Source organism: Entelurus aequoreus, linkage group LG25 (assembly GCF_033978785.1).
Source record: "Entelurus aequoreus isolate RoL-2023_Sb linkage group LG25, RoL_Eaeq_v1.1, whole genome shotgun sequence".
NCBI lineage: Eukaryota > Metazoa > Chordata > Actinopteri > Syngnathiformes > Syngnathidae > Entelurus > Entelurus aequoreus.
The window spans coordinates 9094671-9117547 of NC_084755.1; the positions used below are offsets into that span (position 1 = coordinate 9094671).

Genomic DNA, 22877 nt, shown 5'->3' on the forward strand with positions numbered 1-22877 from the left:
TACTGGACTATTAAAAATCATGGCATTAAAACAAAAAAAAATAAAGAAAACTTCAGATTGTTTTCTACGGAGCCCCTAAAGGGACATGGGGGAAAAAATTGTTTTTTAAATTACAATTTTTTTATTTTTTTTAAAATTTTTTTTAGACATGTATCTCTTTTTATAAAGTTATTAAAAAAAAAAAAAGTAATTAATTAAGTAATTAATTTTATTTGTTTTTGTTTTTAGACATGTATCTCGTGCGCATACGTCGTTGTGGCTTGTGCAGCCCTTGAGACACTTGTGTTTCAGGGCTATATAAATAAACTTTAAATTAATTGATTGACTATACTTAACATCAAAGGAGATGGAAAACATTGTCTGTACTTAGTAAACAATAACACTATTAAAAATATGAATATAATTAATTGTAAATTGCAAGTACTACAATACAATACAATAAAATTGGGGCTGTCAAATGGTACATTTTTAATCAGATTAATCACATTTTGGTATTTGGGTTAATTATGATTAATCACAGGTAAATTACTCACTTGCATAATTGAAATTAGCTTATGAAAAGACGCCTATATTTGTGAACAAATGCCATTTTATTGTCAGCATTTCATCCAGGAACATGTTTGAGCATTTTACCTGAATGCATGTCCTTTATTTGCACAAAACTTGGTCATTGTTTTTTATCTGACGTTCTTCCTGATTGTATTTTAAAGTAACATTTTCCACTGTTGGAGTCGCCTGACTCGTTTTAGTATTGATCTGATCACTGAACGTGTAACGGTTAAGGTAAAAGAGCCTTAACGGTAAAAATAAAATAAAAATGCATGAATAATCTAAGTGTGTACATGATTAATGCAATCATGAGGTAATAAATATATAAAAGTATATCTCCAATTATTTCCATATAGATCTGTGTATAAAAAGCAATATAATTATACATAATACTATATACTATTAGGCTGTTCTATTTTTTATTTAATTTTTATTTTTTATTATCTTTTTATTATTATTATTTATTTTATTTTATTTTTATTTTTATTTTTATTTTTTCAATACACTGTAGCACTTTGAGGTTGTTTGCTCAATGTAAAGTGCTTTTTTACACATACAATCTATTATTATTATTATGATGGCAATAAATGAATTCCCGCAAAAGTAGGAATCATTCATCAAAAATCAAACATTATCATTGTTAGAGCATAATAAATTGTTTACGACGGTCTAAATAAGTTCTTTTTTTTCAACATTATGACACCCAATAAGCAGGTGTGCCCAAACGTTTTGCCTCCAAGGGCCAAAGTAAAGATATGTCACCGGGCCCCGGGCCAAAAACAGCAATTTAAAGCAAGAAACATGCTTTGGGGGCATTCACACAATAATACATAGATGGATTTTGTTGTGGAAAACCATATGTGCGAATGTAGAAAACCATATGAATGCTTCGGAGCATTCACACAATAATAAATAGATGGATTTTTTTGTAGAAAACCATACGTGTGAATGATTTGAAGCATTCACACAATAATAAATAGATGAATTTTGTTGTAGAAAACCATATGTGTGAATGTAGAAAAAACATACGTGTGAATGATTTCAAGCATTCACACAATAATAATAAATAGATGCATTTTTATGTAGAAAACCATATGTGTGAATGTTTTGGAGCATTCACACAATAAATAGATGACTTTTGGTGTAGAAAACCATATGTGTGAATGTAGAATATCATATGGAGCATTCACACAATAATAATAAATATATGAATTATGGTGTAGAAAACCATTGTTTATTGTGTGAATGCTTTGGAGCATTCACACAATAAATAGATTAATTTCGCTGTAGAAAACCATATGTGTGAATGCTTTAGAGCATTCACACAATAATAAATAAATTAATTTTGGTGTAGAAAACCATATGTGTGGATGTAGAATACCACATAGAGCATTCACACAATAATAATAAATAGATGCATTTTGGTGTAGAAAACCATATGTGTGAATGCTTTGGTACATTCACACAATAAATAGATGCATTTTGGTGTAGAAAACCATATGTGTGAATGTAGAATACCATATGGAGCATTCACACAATAATAATAAATAGATTAATTTTGGTGTAGAAAACCATATGTGTGAATGCTTTGGTACATTCACACAATAAATAGATGCATTTTGGTGTAGAAAACCATATGTGTGAATGTAGAATACACCAAAATTAATATTTTTATTATCATTGTGTGAATGCTCCATATGGTAGAAAACCATATGTGTGAATGCTTTGGTACATTCACACAATAAATAGATGCATGTTGGTGTAGAAAACCATATGTGTGAATGTAGAATACCATATGGAGCATTCACACAATAATAATACATAGATTAATTTTGGTGTAGAAAACCATATTATTGTGTGAATGCTTTGGAGCATTCACACAATAAATACATTAATTTTTGGTTTAGAAAACCATATTATTGTGTGAATGCTTTGGAGCATTCACACAATAATAAATTGATGCATTTTGGTGTAGAAAACCATATGTGTGAATGTAGAATACCATATGGAGCATTCACACAATAATAATAAATATATTAATTTTGGTGTAGAAAACCATATGTGTGAATGCTTTGGAGCATTCACACAATAATACATAGATTAATTTTGGTGTAGAAAACCATATTATTGTGTGAATGCTTTGGAGCATTCACACAATAAATACATTAATTTTTGGTGTAGAAAACCATATTATTGTGTGAATGCTTTGGAGCATTCACACAATTATAAATTGATGCATTTTGGTGTAGAAAACCATATGTGTGAATGTAGAATACCATATGGAGCATTCACACAATAATAATAAATATATTAATTTTGGTGTAGAAAACCATATGTGTGAATGCTTTGGAGCATTCACACAATAATACATAGATTAATTTTGGTGTAGAAAACCATATTATTGTGTGAATGCTTTGGAGCATTCACACAATAAATACATTAATTTTTGGTTTAGAAAACCATATGTGTGAATGTAGAATACCATATGGAGCATTCACACAATAATAATAAATAGATTAATTTTGGTGTAGAAAACCATATGTGTGAATGTAGAATACCATATGGAGCATTCACACAATAATAATAAATAGATTAATTTTGGTGTAGAAAACCATATGTGTGAATGTAGAATACCATATGGAGCATTCACACAATAATAATAAATATATGAATTTTGGTGTAGAAAACCATATGTGTGAATGCTTTGGAGCATTCACACAATAATAAATACATTAATTTTGGTGTAGAAAACCATATGTGTGAATGCTTTGGAGCATTCACATAATAAATAGATTAATTTTGCTGTATAAAACCATATTATTGTGTGAATGCTTTGGAGCATTCACACAATAAATAGATTAATTTTTGGTGTAGAAAACCATATTATTGTGTGAATGCTTTGGAGCATTCACACCATAATAATAAATAGATGAATTTTGGTGTAGAAAACAATTGTTTATTGTGTGAATGCTTTGGAGCATTCACACAATAATAAATATATTAGTTTTGGTGTAGAAAACCATATGTGTGAATGCTTTGGAGCATTCACACAATAAATACATTAATTTTGGTGTAGAAAACCATATGTGTGAATGTTTTAGAGCATTCACACAATAAATAGATTCATTTTGCTGTATAAAACCATATTATTGTGTGAATGCTTTGGAGCATTCACACAATAAATAGATTAATTTTTGGTGTAGAAAACCATATTATTGTGTGAATGCTTTGGAGCATTCACACCATAATAATAAATAGATGAATTTTGGTGTAGAAAACCATATGTGTGAATACTTTGGAGCATTCACACCATAATAATAAATAGATTAATTTTGGTGTAGAAAACCATATGTGTGAATGCTTTGGAGCATTCACAAAATAAATAGATTAATTTTGATGTATAAAACCATATTATTGTGTGAATGCTTTGGAGCATTCACACAATAATACATTGATTAATTTTGGTGTAGAAAACCATATGTGTGAATGTAGAATACCATATGGAGCATTCACACAATAATAATAAATAGATTCATTTTGGTGTAGAAAACCATATGTGTGAATGCTTTGGTACATTCACACAATAACCAGATTAATTTTGGTGTAAAAAAACATATGTGTGAATGTAGAATACCATATGGAGCATTCACACAATAATAATAAATATATGAATTTTGGTGTAGAAAACCATATGTGTGAATGCTTTGGAGCATTCACACAATAATAAATTAATTAATTTTGGTGTAGAAAACCATATGTGTGAAGGCTTTGGAGCATTCACATAATAAATAGATTAATTTTGCTGTATAAAACCATATTATTGTGTGAATGCTTTGGAGCATTCACACAATAAATAGATGAATTTTTGATGTAGAAAACCAAATTATTGTGTGAATGCTCCAAAGCATTCACACAATAATAATAAATAGATGAATTTTGGTGTAGAAAACCATTGTTTATTGTGTGAATGCTTTGGAGCATTCACACAATAATAAATAGATACATTTTGGTGTAGAAAACCATGTGTGTGAATGTAGAATACCACATAGAGCATTCACACAATAATAATAAATAGATGCATTTTGGTGTAGAAAACCATATGTATGAATGCTTTGGAGCATTCACACAATAATAAATTGATTAATTTTGGTGTAGAAAACCATATGTGTGAATGTACAATACCATATGGAGCATTCACACAATAATAATAAATAGATTAATTTTGGTGTAGAAAACCATATGTGTGAATGCTTTGGAGCATTCACACAATAATTAATAAATTAATTTTGGTGTAGAAAACCATATTTGTGAATGCTTTGGAGCATTCACATAATAAATAGATTAATTTTGCTGTATAAAACCATATTATTGTGTGAATGCTTTGGAGCATTCACACAATAAATAGATGAATTTTTGGTGTAGAAAACCATATTATTGTGTGAATGCTTTGGAGCATTCACACCATAATAATAAATAGATGAATTTTGGTGTAGAAAACAATTGTTTATTGTGTGAATGCTTTGGAGCATTCACACAATAATAAATATATTAGTTTTGGTGTAGAAAACCATATGTGTGAATGCTTTGGAGCATTCACACAATAAATACATTAATTTTGGTGTAGAAAACCATATGTGTGAATGTTTTAGAGCATTCACACAATAAATAGATTCATTTTGCTGTATAAAACCATATTATTGTGTGAATGCTTTGGAGCATTCACACAATAAATAGATTAATTTTTGGTGTAGAAAACCATATTATTGTGTGAATGCTTTGGAGCATTCACACCATAATAATAAATAGATGAATTTTGGTGTAGAAAACCATATGTGTGAATACTTTGGAGCATTCACACCATAATAATAAATAGATTAATTTTGGTGTAGAAAACCATATGTGTGAATGCTTTGGAGCATTCACAAAATAAATAGATTAATTTTGATGTATAAAACCATATTATTGTGTGAATGCTTTGGAGCATTCACACAATAAATACATTAATTTTTGGTTTAGAAAACCATATTATTGTGTGAATGCTTTGGAGCATTCACACAATAATAAATTGATGCATTTTGGTGTAGAAAACCATATGTGTGAATGTAGAATACCATATGGAGCATTCACACAATAATAATAAATAGATTAATTTTGGTGTAGAAAACCATATGTGTGAATGCTTTGGAGCATTCACACAATAAATAGATTAATTTTGGTGTAGAAAACCATATTATTGTGTGAATGCTTTGTAGCATTCACACAATAAATAGATTAATTTTTGGTATAGAAAACCATATGATTGTGTGAATGCTTTGGAGCATTCACACAATAATAATAAATAGATGAATTTTGGTGTAGAAAACCATTGTTTATTGTGTGAATGCTTTGGAGCATTCACACAACAAATAGATTGATTTTGGTGTAGAAAACCATATGTGTGAATGCTTTGGATCATTCACACAATAATAAATAGATACATTTTGGTGTAGAAAACTATATGTGTGAATGTTTTGGTGCATTCACACAATAAGTAGATGCATTTTGATGTAGAAAACAATAAGTAATTTCTATGTAATATGTAATTATATTCCTATAAAATCAATGCAAGACTGCAGCAGACTTCTTAAAGGTGCAGAAAGCAGGAAGATTGTTGCAAAAGAGACTTTCCGTGGCCGTGGATGCCGCTGATTGCTTTACGCGGCACCTCGCCTCCATTGGGTGGATTTGATGAGGGTGGGGTCTCGTTTCTCAGCCCACTGGAGTCGTGGCTCTCTGCGCGCACGACCACTCTTGCAGCACCAGGTGTTGAGGATGCTTTAGGAGTTAGTTTTGCGTGTGTGTGTGCGCGTGCGTGTGTGTGTGCGTGTTAGGAACAGACCCCACGCGTAATTTATGGAAGTCTTTGCGCAGCTCCGTGGTTTAATGAAAGTGCGCGCCATCAACAAGTAGGACCAGCATGGCCCTGACGCGCACGGTTTGGTGTTATTAGTGTGTGTGTGTGTGTGTGTGTGCGTGTGTGTGACCCGTGGGGACTTAGTGGCGGCGTGGAGCATGAAGAAGCATGGCTTGGTGTGAGCGTGGGGTTCAGACGCTGCTGGCCACCGTGGGGGCTTTCGCCGCCTTCAGCCTGATGAGCATCGCCATCGGGACGGACTACTGGCTCTACTCGCGGGCGTACATCTGCAACGCCACCAACAGCACCGCGGACGACACGCAGCCGCAGCCGCGGAGCAAAAAGGGCGACCTGACGCACTCCGGACTGTGGAGGATCTGCTGTATTGAGGGTGAGTCCATTTTTGGCCATTTTTTTTGGTTTGAGGCTGAAAGTAACATTTACGCACAGCTGCTCCGTGCGTAATTTGGTTTTGTGACAACGACGCACTTGGGAAAAGTACACTGGTAGCCTTCAACTTTGCTTTTACGCGTTAGGAACACGCATGCCTTCATTTGTTGAGAGAAAAGAAAAGTTATTTCACACAGTTTGACCAGATTGCACATGAAATTCCCAATAATCAGCGGTGTCAAACTCGTTTTAGCTCAGGGGCCACATGGAGGAAAATCTGTACACACATTTAAATCATTATTAAAATCATGGCATTAAAACTAAACAATAAAGACAACTTCAGATTGTTTTTGTTGTCTTACTTTGGCCAAAAATAGAACAAATACATTCGAAAAATATTACAAAAAATTAGGGATGTCCGATAATGGCTTTTTGCCGATATCCGATCTTCCGATATTGTCCAACTCTTTAATTACCGATACCGATATCAACCGATATATGCAGTCGTGGAATTAACACATTATTATGCCTAATTTGGACAACCAGGTATAGTGAAGATAAGGTACTTTTTTTAAAAAAATTAGTAAAATAAGATAAATAAATTAAAAACATTTTCTTGAATAAAGAAGAAAGTACAACAATATAAAAACAGTTACATAGAAACTAATAATGAATGAAAATGAGTAAAATTAAGTGTTAAAGGTTAGTACTATTAGTGGACCAGCAGCACGCACAATCATGTGTGCTTACGGACTGTATCCCTTGCAGACTGTATTGATATATATTGATATATAATGTAGGAAGCAGAATATTAATAACAGAAAGAAACAACCCTTTTGTGTGAATGAGTGTAAATGAGGGAGGTTTTTTGGGTTGGTGCACTAATTGTAAGTGTATCTTGTGTTTTTTATGTTGATTTAATAAAAAAAAACAAAAAACAAACAAACAAACAAAAAAAAAACGATACCAATAGTAAAAAAAAACGATACCGATAATTTCCGATATTACATTTTAACGCATATATCGGCCGATAATATCGGCAGGCCGATATTATCGGACATCTCTACAAAAAATAGTACAAATTACCAGCAGCTGTAAAGTTAAGAAGAAAGTGAATGAATGTTTATAACTGAATGTATTTACATATGCATTAAAATGTATGTATGTTTGTATTATATATTTTTAATGAATTAAGTAACGTTTATGACAACCTTTTTCCAAAACACAATATAGAATGTGAGATATAACAGCATACATTTATCATTTGTTTTCAAAACGCTTACAAAAAAGTGGGACCCCAAAAATTTTACTGTGGGACCCCATTTTTATGAGCTGATGGGGTCCCCGGGATCCCATTTGGAAAATTCCAAGCGTCAACACTGACCTCTAAAAAACAGAATGGAATTGAATAGAGATGTCCCATAATGTCGGCCGGCCGATATTATCGGCCGATAAATGCTTTAAAATGTAATATCGGAAATTATCGGTATCGTTTTTTTTATTATCGGTATCGTTTTTATTTTTTTTAATTTATTTTTTTATTAAATCAACATAAAAAACACAAGATACACTTACAATTAGTGCACCAACCCAAAAACCTCCCTCCCCCATTTACACTCATTCACACAAAAGGGTTGTTTCCTTCTGTTATTAATATTGTGGTTCCTACATTATATATCAATATATATCAATACAGTCTGCAAGGGATACAGTCCGTAAGCACACATGATTGTGCGTGCTGCTGGTCCACTAATAGTACTAACCTTTAACAGTTAATTTTACTAATTTTCATTAATTACTAGTTTCTATGTAACTGATTTTATATTGTTTTACTTTCTTTTTTATTCAAGAAAATGTTTTTAATTTATTTATCTTATTTTATTTTATTAATTTAAAAAAAAAAGGACCTTATCTTCACCATACCTGGTTGTCCAAATTAGGCATAATAATGTGTTAATTCCACAACTGTATATATCAGTATCGGTATCGGTTGATATCGGTATCGGTAATTAAAGAGTTGGACAATATCGGAATATCGGATATTGGTAAAAAGCCATTATCGGACATCCCTAGAATTGAACAGTTTTTTACTGAATGAAACACCCAAAATGTACATGAAAATAAAGAAAGTGGGATTGACAATATTAACTATGAACAATAAAACACTGAATATTAACAACATATGAACGTTGCTCCTCTTTTACTTCTCAGACCACATAAAAATGAGTTTCCTTTTGTATTATTTTTTAAAATGAATGAAGTAATGTTTATGACAACCTTTTTCCAAAACACAATATAGAATGTGAGATATAACAGGATAATGCATACATTTATCATTTGTTTTCAAAACACTTACAAAAAAGTGGGACCCCAACAATTTACTGTGGGACCCCATTTTTATGACTTGATGGGGTCCCCGGGACCCCATTTGGAAAATTCTGAGCACCAACACTGACCTCAAAACAACGGAATGGAATTTAAAAGTTTTTTACTGAATGGGCCACCCAAAAATGTACATGAAAATAAATAAAGTGTGATTTACAATATTAACTATGAACAATAAAACACTGAATATTAACAACATATGAACGTTGCTCCTCTTTTACTGCTCAGACCACATCTTTTACAATCAAGCTAAACAACAGAAATGTAACAAACAGACAGTTTTACCAGATTGCCCATGAAATTGATCATTTGAAATGTATCATTTGTTTTCAAAACGCTTACAAAAAAGTGGGACCCCAAAAAATGTACTGTGGGACCCCATTTTTATGACTTGATGGGGTCCCGGGGACCCCATTTGGAAAATTCCGAGCGCCAACACTGACCTCAAAAAAACAGAATGGAATTTCACAGTTTTTTACTGAATGAAACACCCAAAATGTACATGAAAATAAAGAAAGTGGGATTTACAATATTAACTATGAACAATAAAACACTGAATATTAACAACATATGAACGTTGGTCCTCTTTTACTTCTCAGACCACATCTTTTACAATCAAGCTAAACAATGACAATTTAACAAACAGACAGTTTTACCAGATTGCCCATGAAATTCACAATACTATAAGTCAGGGGTGTCAAACTCATTTTAGCTCAGGGGCCACATGGAGGAAAATCTGTGCACCTGCAGGCCGGACTATTAAAATCATGGCATTAAAACTAAAAAATAAAGACAACTTCAGATTGTTTTCTTTGTCTTATTTTGGCCAAAAATAGAACCAACACATTCTGAAACTAGAATAGGCAATTCCTGAAGGAAATTCATGTGAATGCTCCAATGCTGAAGTTGAAGTGAAATGCTGACAGAATGTAGTATAAATGTAAGAATAGTTTGAATGTTGGAGTGGTTTGAATGTTGAAGAGTTTTATTTTCCAGGAAAACCACAATTTGGTTTGGAACTTACGAAAGTGTTAGTTTGAATGTCCAGGATGAGTGGAATGTGTTGATGTTGGAATGGTTTGAATAGGTTGAAAAATGTGGGAATTGTGCAACTTGGAAAAAAGTCCTGTTTATTTCGATGGGAACTTCCTGGAAATTTAGGAATTTTGGGAAAAGCGGGATTTAAAAAAAAAAAGATTAGGAGCATGAATGTCCTGAATGAGCTGAATTGGTTGGTGTTGGAATTGTTTAAATCGGTCAAGAAATGTTGAATTAGTCACAGTTTTTAATTGACAAATTCTTGGAATTTCGGAAAAAAATTGAATTGTTTTAGTTCCTTAACCAACTTGATTTTTTTCCTGACTATGAGGAGTGTTTTCATGGTGGAACAGTTGAAATGGATTGAAAAATGTGAAAGGAGTAGTCGAACCTATGGGTGGAAATAGGTTACCAAAAAATGTAAATCCCTGGAAATGTGTTGAATGTGGAAAAATGATAGTTTGAATGTCCAGGATGAGTGGAATGTGTTGATGTTGGAATGGTTTAAATAGGTTATAAAATGTGGGAATTGTGCAACTTGGAAAAAAGTCCCGTTCATTTCGATGGGAAATTCCTGGAAATTTGGGAATTTTGGGAAAAGCGGGATTTTTAAAAAAATGATTAGGAGCATGAATGTCCTGAATGAGCTGAATTGGTTGGTGTTGGAATTGTTTAAATCGGTCAAGAAATGTTAAAGTATTAGGGGAATTTTGGGAAAATAGGGAATTTTTTGGAACTTGGAAAAAGGGTAGTTTGAATTTCCAGAATGTGTTAAAGGTGGAATGCTTTGAATGGGTTGAAGAATGTGGGGATTGTGGAAATTTGAAAAATGACCAATTCATTTTGAATGGGGAAAATGCAAAAAAAAAAAAAAAAAAAAAAGGAATTATGGGAAATCCGGGAATTTTCTTTGTAGAATTGTTGGCTAAATATTTTGAAGTTGGAACGGTTTGAATTAAATGAAAAATGTGGAAGTTGTGGAACTTTGAAGAATGTCCCATTGATTTCAAGGGAATTTCAGCAAAAAAATGGGAATTTCGGGAAAAGCGGGAATTTTTTTGAAAATGATTAGAAGCATGAATGTCCTGAATGAGTTGAATTATATTATATTTTGAAGTTGGAACGGTTTGAATCAGATGAAAAATGTGGAAGTTGTGGAACTTTGAAGAATGTCCCGTTCAATTCAATGGGAATTTCAGCAAAAATTGGGAATTTCGGGAAAAGCAGGATTTTTTTTTGTGAAAATGGTAAAAAAAAAAATTGGTTGAAAATGGTTTAAATTTTTCAAATTGGTCAGGAAATGTTGAAGTAGTGTCATATTGAATTGAAAATTGGTATTAAGGAATTCCTAGAATTTCGGGAAAACCGGGAATTTTTCCAGCAAAAAAAAAACTTTGTTTTTTTTCCTAATTAAGAGGAATGTTTGGACAATGAAACAGTTGAAGTGGGTTGAAAAATGTGGAAGGAGTAGTCGCCAGAAAAAAGGGTGGAAATAGGGCTTTGGAAAACCAGAAATTCTGGAAAATCCTGGAGTTTTTTTAACTTGGAAAAAAGGTAGTTTGAATGCAGCTGAGATAAGCTCCAGCACCCCCTGCCACCCCAAAAGGGTCAATCGGTAGAAAATGGATGGATATAACAGGATAATGCATACATTTATCATTTGTTTTCAAAACACTTACAAAAAAGTGGGACCCCAAACATATACTGTGGGACCCCATTTTTATGACTTGATGGGGTCCCCGGGACCCCATTTGGAAAATACAGAGCGCCAACACTGACCTCAAAAAAACGGAATGGAATTTTACAGTTTTTTACTGAATTTGAAACCCAAAATGTACATGAAAATAAAGAAAGTGGGATTGACAATATTAACTATGAACAATAAAACACTGAATATTAACAACATATGAACGTTGCTCCTCTTTTACTTCTCAGGCCACATAAAAATGAGTTTCCTTTTGTATTATTTTTTAAAATGAATGAAGTAACGTTTATGACAACCTTTTTCCAAAACACAATATAGAATGTGAAATAAAACAGCATTCATTTATCATTTGTTTTCAAAACACTTACAAAAAAGTGGGACCCCAAAAATATACTGTGGGACCCCATTTTTATGACTTGATGGGGTCCCCGGGACCCCATTTGGAAAATACAGAGCGCCAACACTGACCTAAAAAAAACGGAATGGAATTTTACATTTTTTTTACTGAATGAAACACCCAAAAATGTACATGAAAATAAAGAAAGTGTGATTGACAATATTAACTATGAACAATAAAACGCTGAATATTAACAACATATGAACGTTGCTCCTCTTTTCAGATACTACTAATCAAATATCATCCTGGGGGCTGTGTATAATTCATTGGCGGGCCGGATCTGGCCCACGGGCCTTGACTTTGACATCCCTGCACTAGAATAATCCGGTTTGTACCATCAAGCTGTTCAACAGTGGTGTATACTGATTGAGGTTATAATTGGCATGAATCATTAAAATAGGCTTATAAACATGAGAGTAAAAATACCAAATTGCACCCGAGTTTTTGTTTCGCTCTCGCTTCATTGCTTTAATGCTGTTTAGATCTTGTTAACTCCTCATCACAAAACTCCTACTGCTATCCAATAGTTCATCTTATAGCGTTCAGCACTTTATAATTGCTTTTGGTTATAATTGACCCCCTTAAAGTAGGATAAGCTTTATGAACAAAAGTCACCTGTTTTATAAACTCCATGCCCAGAAACTTTCCAACAGTTTCTTTTGAAGAGATTCACAAAGCATTAGAATATAGTTTGTTGATTGCACAGATTAGTCCGGGAGTCGGCAACCCAAAACGTTGAAAGAGCCATATTGGACCAAAAATACAAAAAAACAAATCTGTCTGTAGACGCAAATGAAAAGATGAAAATGATAAGTGTTATAATGAAGGCAACACATGATGTAAGTGTCTATATTAGTTATATTAGCTTACTATCAAAATGACTTTAAAAGTATTATATAAGTGTTATAATGAAGGCAACACATGATGTAAGTGTCTATATTAGTTATATTAGCTTACTATCAAAATGACTTTAAAAGTATTATATAAGTGTTATAATGAAGGCAACACATGATGTAAGTGTCTATATTAGCTACATCAGCCTACTATCAAAATGACTTTAAAAGTCTTACATAAGTGTTATAATGAAGGCAACACATGATGTAACTGTCTATATTATCTATATTAGCCTACTATCATAATTACTTTAAAAGTCTGATATAAGTGTTGTAATGAAGGCAACACATGATGTAAGTGTCTATATTAGCTATATTAGCTTACTATCAAAATGACTTTAAAAGTCTTATATAAGTGTAATAATGAAGGCAACACATGATGTAAGTGTCTATATTAGCTATATTAGCCTACTATCAAAATGACTTTAAAAGTCTGATATAAGTGTAATAATGAAGGCAACACATGATGTAAGTGTCTATATTAGCTATGATAGCCTACTATCAAAATGACTTTAAAAGTCTGATATAAGTGTTATAATGAAGGCAACACATGACGTAAGTGTCTATATTAATTATATTAGCTTACTATCAAAATGACTTTAAAAGTTGTATATAAGTGTTATAATGAAGGCAACACATGACGTAAGTGTCTATATTAGCCTACTATCAAAATGACTTTAAAAGTCTTATATAAGTGTTATAATGAAGGCAACACATGATGTAAGTGTCTATATTAGCTATAATAGCCTACTATCAAAATGACTTTAAAAGTCTTATATAAGTGTTATAATGAAGGCAACACATGATGTAAGTGTCTATATTAGCTATATTAGCCTACTATCAAAATGACTTTAAAAGTCTTATATAAGTGTTATAATGAAGGCAACACATGATGTAAGTGTCTATATTAGCCTACTATCAAAATGACTTTAAAAGTCTTATATAAGTGTTATCATGAAGGCAACACATGATGTAAGTGTCTATATTAGCTATATTAGCCTACTATCAAAATGACTTTAAAAGTCTTGTATAAGTGTTATAATGAAGGCAACACATGACGTAAGTGTCTGTATTAGTTATATTAGCTTACTATCAAAATGACTTTAAAAGTTGTATATAAGTGTTATAATGAAGGCAACACATGACATAAGTGTCTATATTAGCCTACTATCAAAATGACTTTAAAAGTCTTATATAAGTGTTATAATGAAGGCAACACATGATGCAAGTGTCTATATTAGCTATATTAGCCTACTATCAAAATGACTTTAAAAGTCTTATATAAGTGTTATAATGAAGGCAACACATGATGTAAGTGTCTATATTAGCTATGATAGCCTACTATCAAAATGACTTTAAAAGTCTGATATAAGGGTTATAATGAAGGCAACACATGACGTAAGTGTCTATATTAGTTGTATTAGCTTACTATCAAAATGACTTTAAAAGTTGTATATAAGTGTTATAATGAAGGCAACACATGACATAAGTGTCTATATTAGCCTACTATCAAAATGACTTTAAAAGTCTTATATAAGTGTTATAATGAAGGCAACACATGATGTAAGTGTCTATATTAGCTATATTAGCCTACTATCAAAATGACTTTAAAAGTCTTATATAAGTGTTATAATGAAGGCAACACATGACATAAGTGTCTATATTAGCTATATTTAAAAAAAAATGCTCCAGGGAGCCACTAGGGCGGTACTAAAGAGCATGTTGCTCGAGAGCAGCGAATTGCTGACCCCCGTCTTAGACATAGGGTGAGGAGCTCCGTCATTCAGTAGAAACTCAAAGCTTCAGGATCCAGGTGAGGTGGTTCGGGCATCTGGTCAGAATACCCCCTCAACACCTCCCTGGGGAGCGTACGACCGGTAGGAGGCCACGGGGAAGACCCAGGACCCGGTGGAGAGACTATGTCTCCCACCTGGCCTGGGAATGCCTCGAGATCCCCTTGGAGGAGCTGGACAAAGTACCTGGGGATAGGGAAGGCTGGGCTTCTCTGCTTGGGCTGCTGCCCCCGCGACCCGACATCGGATAAGCGGAAGAAGATGGAAGATGTCATAGGATGCCACCTGTGCAACAAATCCAGTCGTGAAATTTCCTCGCTCCTAAATATTCCAAAGTCAACCGTCAGCTTTATTGTAAGAAAATGGAAGAGTTTGGGAACAACAGCAACTCAGCCACGGAGTGCATGAAAATAAAGAAAGTGGGATTGACAATATTAACTATGAACAATAAAACACTGAATATTAACAACATATGAACGTTGCTCCTCTTTTACTTCTCAGACCACATCTTTTACAATCAAGCAAAACAACGAAAATGTAACAAACTAACATTTTTGCCAGATTGCCCATGAAATGTATCATTTGTTTTCAAAACGCTTACAAAAAAGTGGGATTCCAAAAATTTACTATGGGACCCCATTTTTATGACTTGATGGGGTCCCCGGGACCCCATTTGGAAAATTCCTAGTCCCAACACTGACCTCAAAAAAACATAATACAGTTTTACAGTTTTTTACTGAATAGGAAATGTACATGAAAATAAAGAAAGTGGGGTTTACAATATTAACTATGAACAATAAAACACTGAATATTAACATGTGAACGTTGCTCCTCTTTTACTTCTCAGACCACATAAAAATGTGTTTCCTTTTGCATTATTTTTTAAAATGAATGAAGTAACGTTTATGACAACCTTTTTCCAAAACACAATATAGAATGTGAGATATAACAGCATACATTTATCATTTGTTTTCAAAATGCTTACAAAAAAGTGGGACCCCAAAAATTTACTGTGGAACCTCATTTTTATGACTTGATGGGGTCCCCGGGGCCCCATTTGGAAAGTTCCTAGCCCCAACACTGACTTTAAATAAACGGAATGGAATTTTACAGTTTTTTACTGAATGAAACACCCAAAATGTACATGAAAATAAAGAAAGTGTGATTGACAATATTAACTATGGACAATAAAACACTGAATATTAACAACATATGAACGTTGCTCCTCTTTTACTTCTCAGACCACATCTTTTACAATCGAGCAAAACAACGAAAATGTAACAAACAGACAGTTTTTCCAGATTGCCCATGAAATTTATCATTTGAAATGTATCATTTGTTTTCAAAACGCTTACAAAAAAGTGGGATTCCAAAAATTTACTATGGGACCCCATTTTTATGACTTGATGGGGTCCCCGGGACTCCATTTTGAAAATTCCAAGCACCAACACTGACCTCAAAAAAACGGAATGGAATTTTACAGTTTTTTACTGAATAGGAAATGTACATGAAAATAAAGAAAGTGGGATTTACATTATTAACTATGAACAATAAAACACTGAATATTAACAACATATGAACGTTGCTCCTCTTTTACTTCTCAGACCACATAAAAATGTGTTTCCTTTTGTATTATTTTTTAAAATGAATGAAGTAACGTTTATGACAACCTTTTTCCAAAACCCAATATAGAATGTGAGATATATCAGCATACATTTATCATGTTTTCAAAACGCTTACAAAAAAGTGGGACCCCAAAAATTTACTTTGGGACCCCATTTTTATGACTTGATGGGGTCCCCGGGACCCCATTTTGAAAATTCCTAGCGCCAACACTGACCCCGGAATGGAATTTTGCAGTTTTTTACTGAATGAAACACCCAAAATATACATGAAAATAAAGAAAGTGGGATTGACAATATTAACTATGAACAATAAAACACTGAATATTAACAACATATGAACGTTGCTCCTCTTTTACTTCTCAGACCACATAAAAAATAGTTTCCTTTTGTATTATTTTTTTTTAATGAATTAAGTAATGTTTATTACAACCTCTTTCTAAAACACAATATAGATTGTGAGATATAACAGCATACATTTATCATTTGTTTTCAAAATGCTTACAAAAAAGTGGGACCCCAAAAATTTACTGTGGGACCCCATTTTTATGACTTGATGGGGTCCCCGGGACCCCATTTGGAAAATTCCTAGCCCCAACACTGACTTTAAATAAACAGAATGGAATTTTACAGTTTTTTACTGAATGAAACACCCAAAATGTACATGAAAATAAAGAAAGTGGGATTGACAATATTAACTATGAACAATAAAACACTGAATATTAACAACATATGAACGTTGCTCCTCTTTTACTTCTCAGACCACATCTTTTACAATTGAACAAAACAACGAAAATGTAACAAACTGACAGTTTTGCCAGATTGCCCATGAAATGTATCATTTGTTTTCAAAACACTTACAAAAAAGTGGGATTCCAAAAATTTACTATGGGACCCCATTTTTATGACTTGATGGGATCCCATTTGGAAAATTCCAAGCACCAACACTGACCTCAAAAAAACGGAATGGAATTTTACAGTTTTTTACTGAATAGGAAATGTACATGAAAATAAAGAAAGTGGGATTGACAATATTAACTATGAACAATAAAACACTGATTATTAACAACATATGAACGTTGCTCCTCTTTTACTTCTCAGACCACATCTTTTACAATCAAGCAAAACAACGAAAATGTAACAAACAGCAAAATATGAATAAAAAGTGTAAAAAAAACACCTACAATGTGATATATTATCACTTTTATGCAAACATTTGTTGTAAAAATCTGCTTCCGCATCTGTTCCTGAAACACGCGTTTCGGGCTAGCTGCTCTGAAAACAAACCCCGCCCACTCTTCTTTGTTCCTCGTCTGAGCTGCCGTGAAGTAGATTACCGTAATAACTCCTGTAACACCCAAAAGCGCTGATTTCAACCATTGAAACTCCTCTGGGAAGGCTGTCCACAAGGTTGCGGAGTGTGTTTATAAGGAATTTTCCACCATTCTTCCAAAAGCGCATTGGTGAGGTTCACACACTGATGTTGGTGTAGAAGGCCTGGCTCTCAGTCTCCGTTCTAATTCATCCCAAAGGTGTTCCATCGGGTTCAGGTCAGGACTCTGTGCAGGCCAGTCAAGTTCATCCACACCAGACTCTGTCATCCATGTCTTTATGGACCTTGCTCCCACAAAGTTGGGAGCATGGAATTGTCCAAAATGTTCAAAGTTCCTTTCACTGGAACTAAGGGGACAAGCCCAACTCCTGAAAAACAACCCCACACCATAATTCCTCCTCCACCAAATTCCACACTCGGCACAATGCAGTCCGAAATGTAGCGTTCTCCTGGCAACCTCCAAACCCAGACTGGTCCATCAGATTGCCAGATGGAAAAGCGTGATTCATCACTCCAGAGAAGGCGCCTCCACTGCTCTAGAGTCCAGTGGTGACGTGCTTTACACCAGTGGTCCCCAACTTTTTTGTAGCTGGGGACCGGTCAACGCTTGAAAATTTGTCCCACGGACCGGGGGTGGGGGTGGATTTTTTTTTTTTTTTTTTTTTTTTTTTATATATATATTTTTTTTCATAAAGAAATACAATCATGTGTGCTTAAGGACTGTATCCCTGCAGACTGTATTGATCTATGTGTGTTTTTTATGTTGATTTAATAAAATAATTTTTTTTTTTTTTTTTTTTTTTTTTTTTTTTAATTTCTTGCGCGGCCCGGTAGCCCTGTGGTTGGGGACCACTGCTTTACACCACTGCATCCCACGCTTTGCATTGGACTTGGTGATGTGTGGCTTAGATGCAGCTGCACGGCCATGGAAACCCATTCCACGAAGCTCTCTGCGTACTGTACGTGGGCTAATTGGACGGTCACGTGAAGTCTGTAGCGACTGACTGTGCAGAAAGTCTTTGCACTATGCGCTACAGCATCCGCTGACCCCTCTCTGTCAGTTCACGTGGCCTACCACTTGGTGGCTGAGTTGCTGTTGTTCCCAAACTCTTCACTTCTCTTATAACAAAGTTGACTTTGGAATATTTAGGAGCGAGGAAACTTCACGACTGGATTTGTTGCACAGGTGGCATCCTGTGACAGTCCCACGCTGGAAATCACTGAGAGCGGCCCATTCTTTCCCAAACAAAGAAACAAGATACGTTTACGTCGCCTCGCTTTACACAACAGCAACTAAAAGTGTTGGTTTCTCATTGCCAGTCCATTCACTCTCTCCCGGTGGTGTGCCCACTGATCGCCTATACTTTCATTCACCTCTTTCATGATGCTGTTGCTTGGCAACGTCCCTGCAGGAATCGCTATGGAAACATGCCCCGGCGATTTAAAAATAGATGACTCCGGAGCTCGAGTCATGTCCGAAGCGCAAAAGTATAGATGCGAATTTCGAAAGATACGCCCCAGGCTGCGTTTGTTCCCCCGTGAGGGTCTTTGTGTAGTGAGAATGAAAGGAGGCGTGGTGTGCTGTTGACGTCTTGCTCACAGACAACTGACTCCTTCATTCATTCATTGACCAGTCATCCTTCCTTCCGGCTATCGCTTGACTTGTCACCTCCCGTTGCAGGGGAGAGGGGAGGGAGCGTAAAAAGCTATTGACTTGGAAGTCAGTCATAACAGCTGTGTAATGTAGCGTGTTTTCCGGACCATAGGGCGCACCTGATTATATCAATCAATCAATCAATTAATGTTTATTTATATAGCCCTAAATCAGGCAGCGGTGTGACAAACCTCACAGTAAGCACCTCAAACGAGTTATATTTATTATTTAGGTCTGAGGTAAGGCTAAAGTTTTTGTTGTATATTAGTGCAACACCCCCACCCCTTTTAATGGGGCGGGCAATATGTGTTCCCGTATAGTCGGATTGCCGATGAATGGTCTATTTTCCATCGTTTTTCCTATATAAGGCGCACCGGATTATAGGGCGCATTAAAGGAGTCGTATTATTTGTATTTTTTTTCTAAATGTAAAAGTGTCAGGTTCAAACACTGATGACATCTATTAAACAAGACAAGAGGCAAAGAATTAAACAGAGACAGAATTCAATTTGGACTCAATATATTGAGGAGAGTCGCCCGGACGTTGTATCCTTCTACAATCTCCAGCACGCTCTGCCCACAAGATTGCACTCCTCCTTCTTTATTTGACTCCAACCCCCCCCCCCCCCCCCCCACCCACCCGACCACAGCCGCTTCCAGAGGGAAATGGGTCGTAAACAGCGTTGCCTTTGGTTACCGAAACAGTTCAAAAGAAGAGGTCGTAAAATAGTTCAAAAAGAGTTCCGTAAAATAGTTCAAAAAGGGTTCGTAAAATACTTCAAAAAGAGTTCGTCTGGAAATTGGGCAGATCCTGCCATCGGTCCGCTTTGAAGTCACAGTGGAGTTTTACGAGCCTTCCTCCTGGTAGGCCCCAAAGACAGCTACCGTCCCCCTGCCTGGAACTCTATGTAATACAAAGCTTTTGTGATCATTTAGAAACAATTATTCTAACAAAAAGACTTCCTTGTAGTCTACATCAGTGGTCCCCAACCACCGGTCCGCGGACCGATTGGTACCGGGCCGCACAAGAAATAAAATAAATAAATAAATAAATAAATGTTTTATTTATTTTATATTTTTTTATTAAATCAACATAAAAAACACAATATATACATTATATATCAATATAGATCAATACAGCCTGCAGGGATACAGTCCGTAAGCACACATGATTGTATTTCTTTATAAAAAAAAATAAAAAAATAAAATAAAATAAAATGTTTTAAATTTCAACCACATTAAATCATGTTTTCCTGGACAATGCCTGTCGCCATCTCTGCATCTTGGGGTTCGTCAACAACTCATTGTGAGAGTCACATAATATCTACAGCTTTTCACACACACAAGTGAATGCAAGGCATACTTGGTCAACAGCCATACAGGTCACACTGACGGTGAACGTATAAACAACTTTAACACTGTTACAAATATTTGCCACACTGTGAACCCACACCAAACAAGAATGACAAACACATTTCGGGAGAACATCCGCACCGTAAAACACAACAGAACAAATACCCAGAACCCCTTGCAGCACTAACTCTTCCAGGACGCTACAATATACACCCCCCGCTACCGCCTACCCCGCCCACCTCAACCTCCTCAAATTCCAAGCTGCTGTTTTGAGGCTTGTTAAAAAAAAATAATGCACTTTGTGACTTCAGTAATAAATATGGCAGTGCCATGTTGGCATTTTTTTTCCATAACTTGAGTTGATTTATTTTGGAAAACCTTGTTACATTGTTTAATGCATCCAGCGGGGCATCACGACAGAATTACACATAATAATGTGTTAATTCCACGACTGTATATATCGGTATCGGTTGATATCGGAATCGGTAATCAAGAGTTGGACAATATCGGAATATCGGCAAAAAAGCCATTATCGGACATCTAAAGTAAGAACTTTACACTACTTTATATTAGAAATGGCAACAGCCAAAAAGAAGAAGCTTATCGACTACAAAGGTGGACGCGCGCAAATTTTCAGGACTTATGCAGATCCCAAATACAGATCAGTAGGTACCAGAAGGTAAAAAAAAGTTACTTTTGCATATTATTGCGAAACAAAACACCAGATATGTCTTACCTTATACACACACACCATAATAATACTCCTATGTTGAAGCACAGTACAATCCATCAAGCGGTGTGGCTTCATAGCTTACCACAGTCCTACTAAAACATTGAGGGCGGCATAGTACCAATGTGATTCATTAGTATCGCGGTACTATACTAGTACCGGTATATTGTACAACCCTAATGTAAACAAATGTCCACTATACAGGGTCTTCAATCCTCCGAGAAGCTGCGATAAATTAGAAACACATTTAACTTGTCAGGCGTTGCTTTTCCAAATCGCGGCAAGAACTGAATGAATCCGAGACTGAATTATTTGTGTTGTTGTTGTTTTTTTGCACAGCTGTTTTCTTTAATGTGCTGCTACTTTCGATTCAGTGCCTAAAGCAAGTGGACGGGTGGCCGTGTTGTCATGGTGACTTATAAGTACAGAGGAGGAGACAAGGAAGGAGGACCCATCCTCACACACACACAAACACACACACCAGCGGTAATGTGAACAACACACCAGGTTATACTGTGTGCAATTTACAGCTGCTGGGCAGGATGTTATTGCTTCTCAGAATGAGCACATCACACCGACTAAATTCTCTCAACAACGCCCCTCCCGAGCCTGGAGGGAATATGTCTGAGCATCCCTAAATGCTTTGTTCAACAAGCATTAGCACCTGCAGCCCCGCTGTGACATCAGCATGAAGCCTATTGGTCGGTGGGTGGATGGCACGTGGGTTTAAATCAGGAGCCAAGAAGTGCGAGCCTTCACCGAATATTCATTTTTCGTTTTAATATATTTTCTGTAGGAGAGCAAACACGACACAAACCTTCCTAATTGTTAGAAAGCCCACTGTTTATGTTATACATGCGTCACTGATGAGACGATTTGGCAAGCGCCGTATTGTCCTACTAATTTTGGAGGTCCTTGAACTCACTATACAACTTTCTCCGACGCTGCCACAGAAAGACGTGTTTTGTCTCGTTTTGTCCACCAAACGTTTTATGCTGTGCGTGAATGCACAAAGGTGAGCTTTGTTGATGTCATTGACTTGTGTGGAGTGCTAATCAGACATATTTGTTCACTGCATGACTGCAAGCTAATCGATGCTAACATGCTATTTAGGCTAGCGGTATGTACATATTGCAATATGTG

General features: G+C 35.0%; 1 protein-coding gene across 1 annotated transcript in view; it reads left to right on the forward strand.

Moving 5' to 3' along the window:
• Window positions 1–6364: 6364 nt before the first annotated feature.
• Window positions 6365–22877, forward strand: part of cacng4b (calcium channel, voltage-dependent, gamma subunit 4b) — a 54975-nt gene continuing 38462 nt past the window's right edge. Inside the window, exon 1 of the mRNA XM_062037326.1 lies at window positions 6365–6833. Coding sequence (XP_061893310.1) covers window positions 6611–6833 — 223 coding nt within the window. The 5' untranslated portion in view covers window positions 6365–6610. The remainder of the gene's footprint in view (window positions 6834–22877) is intronic.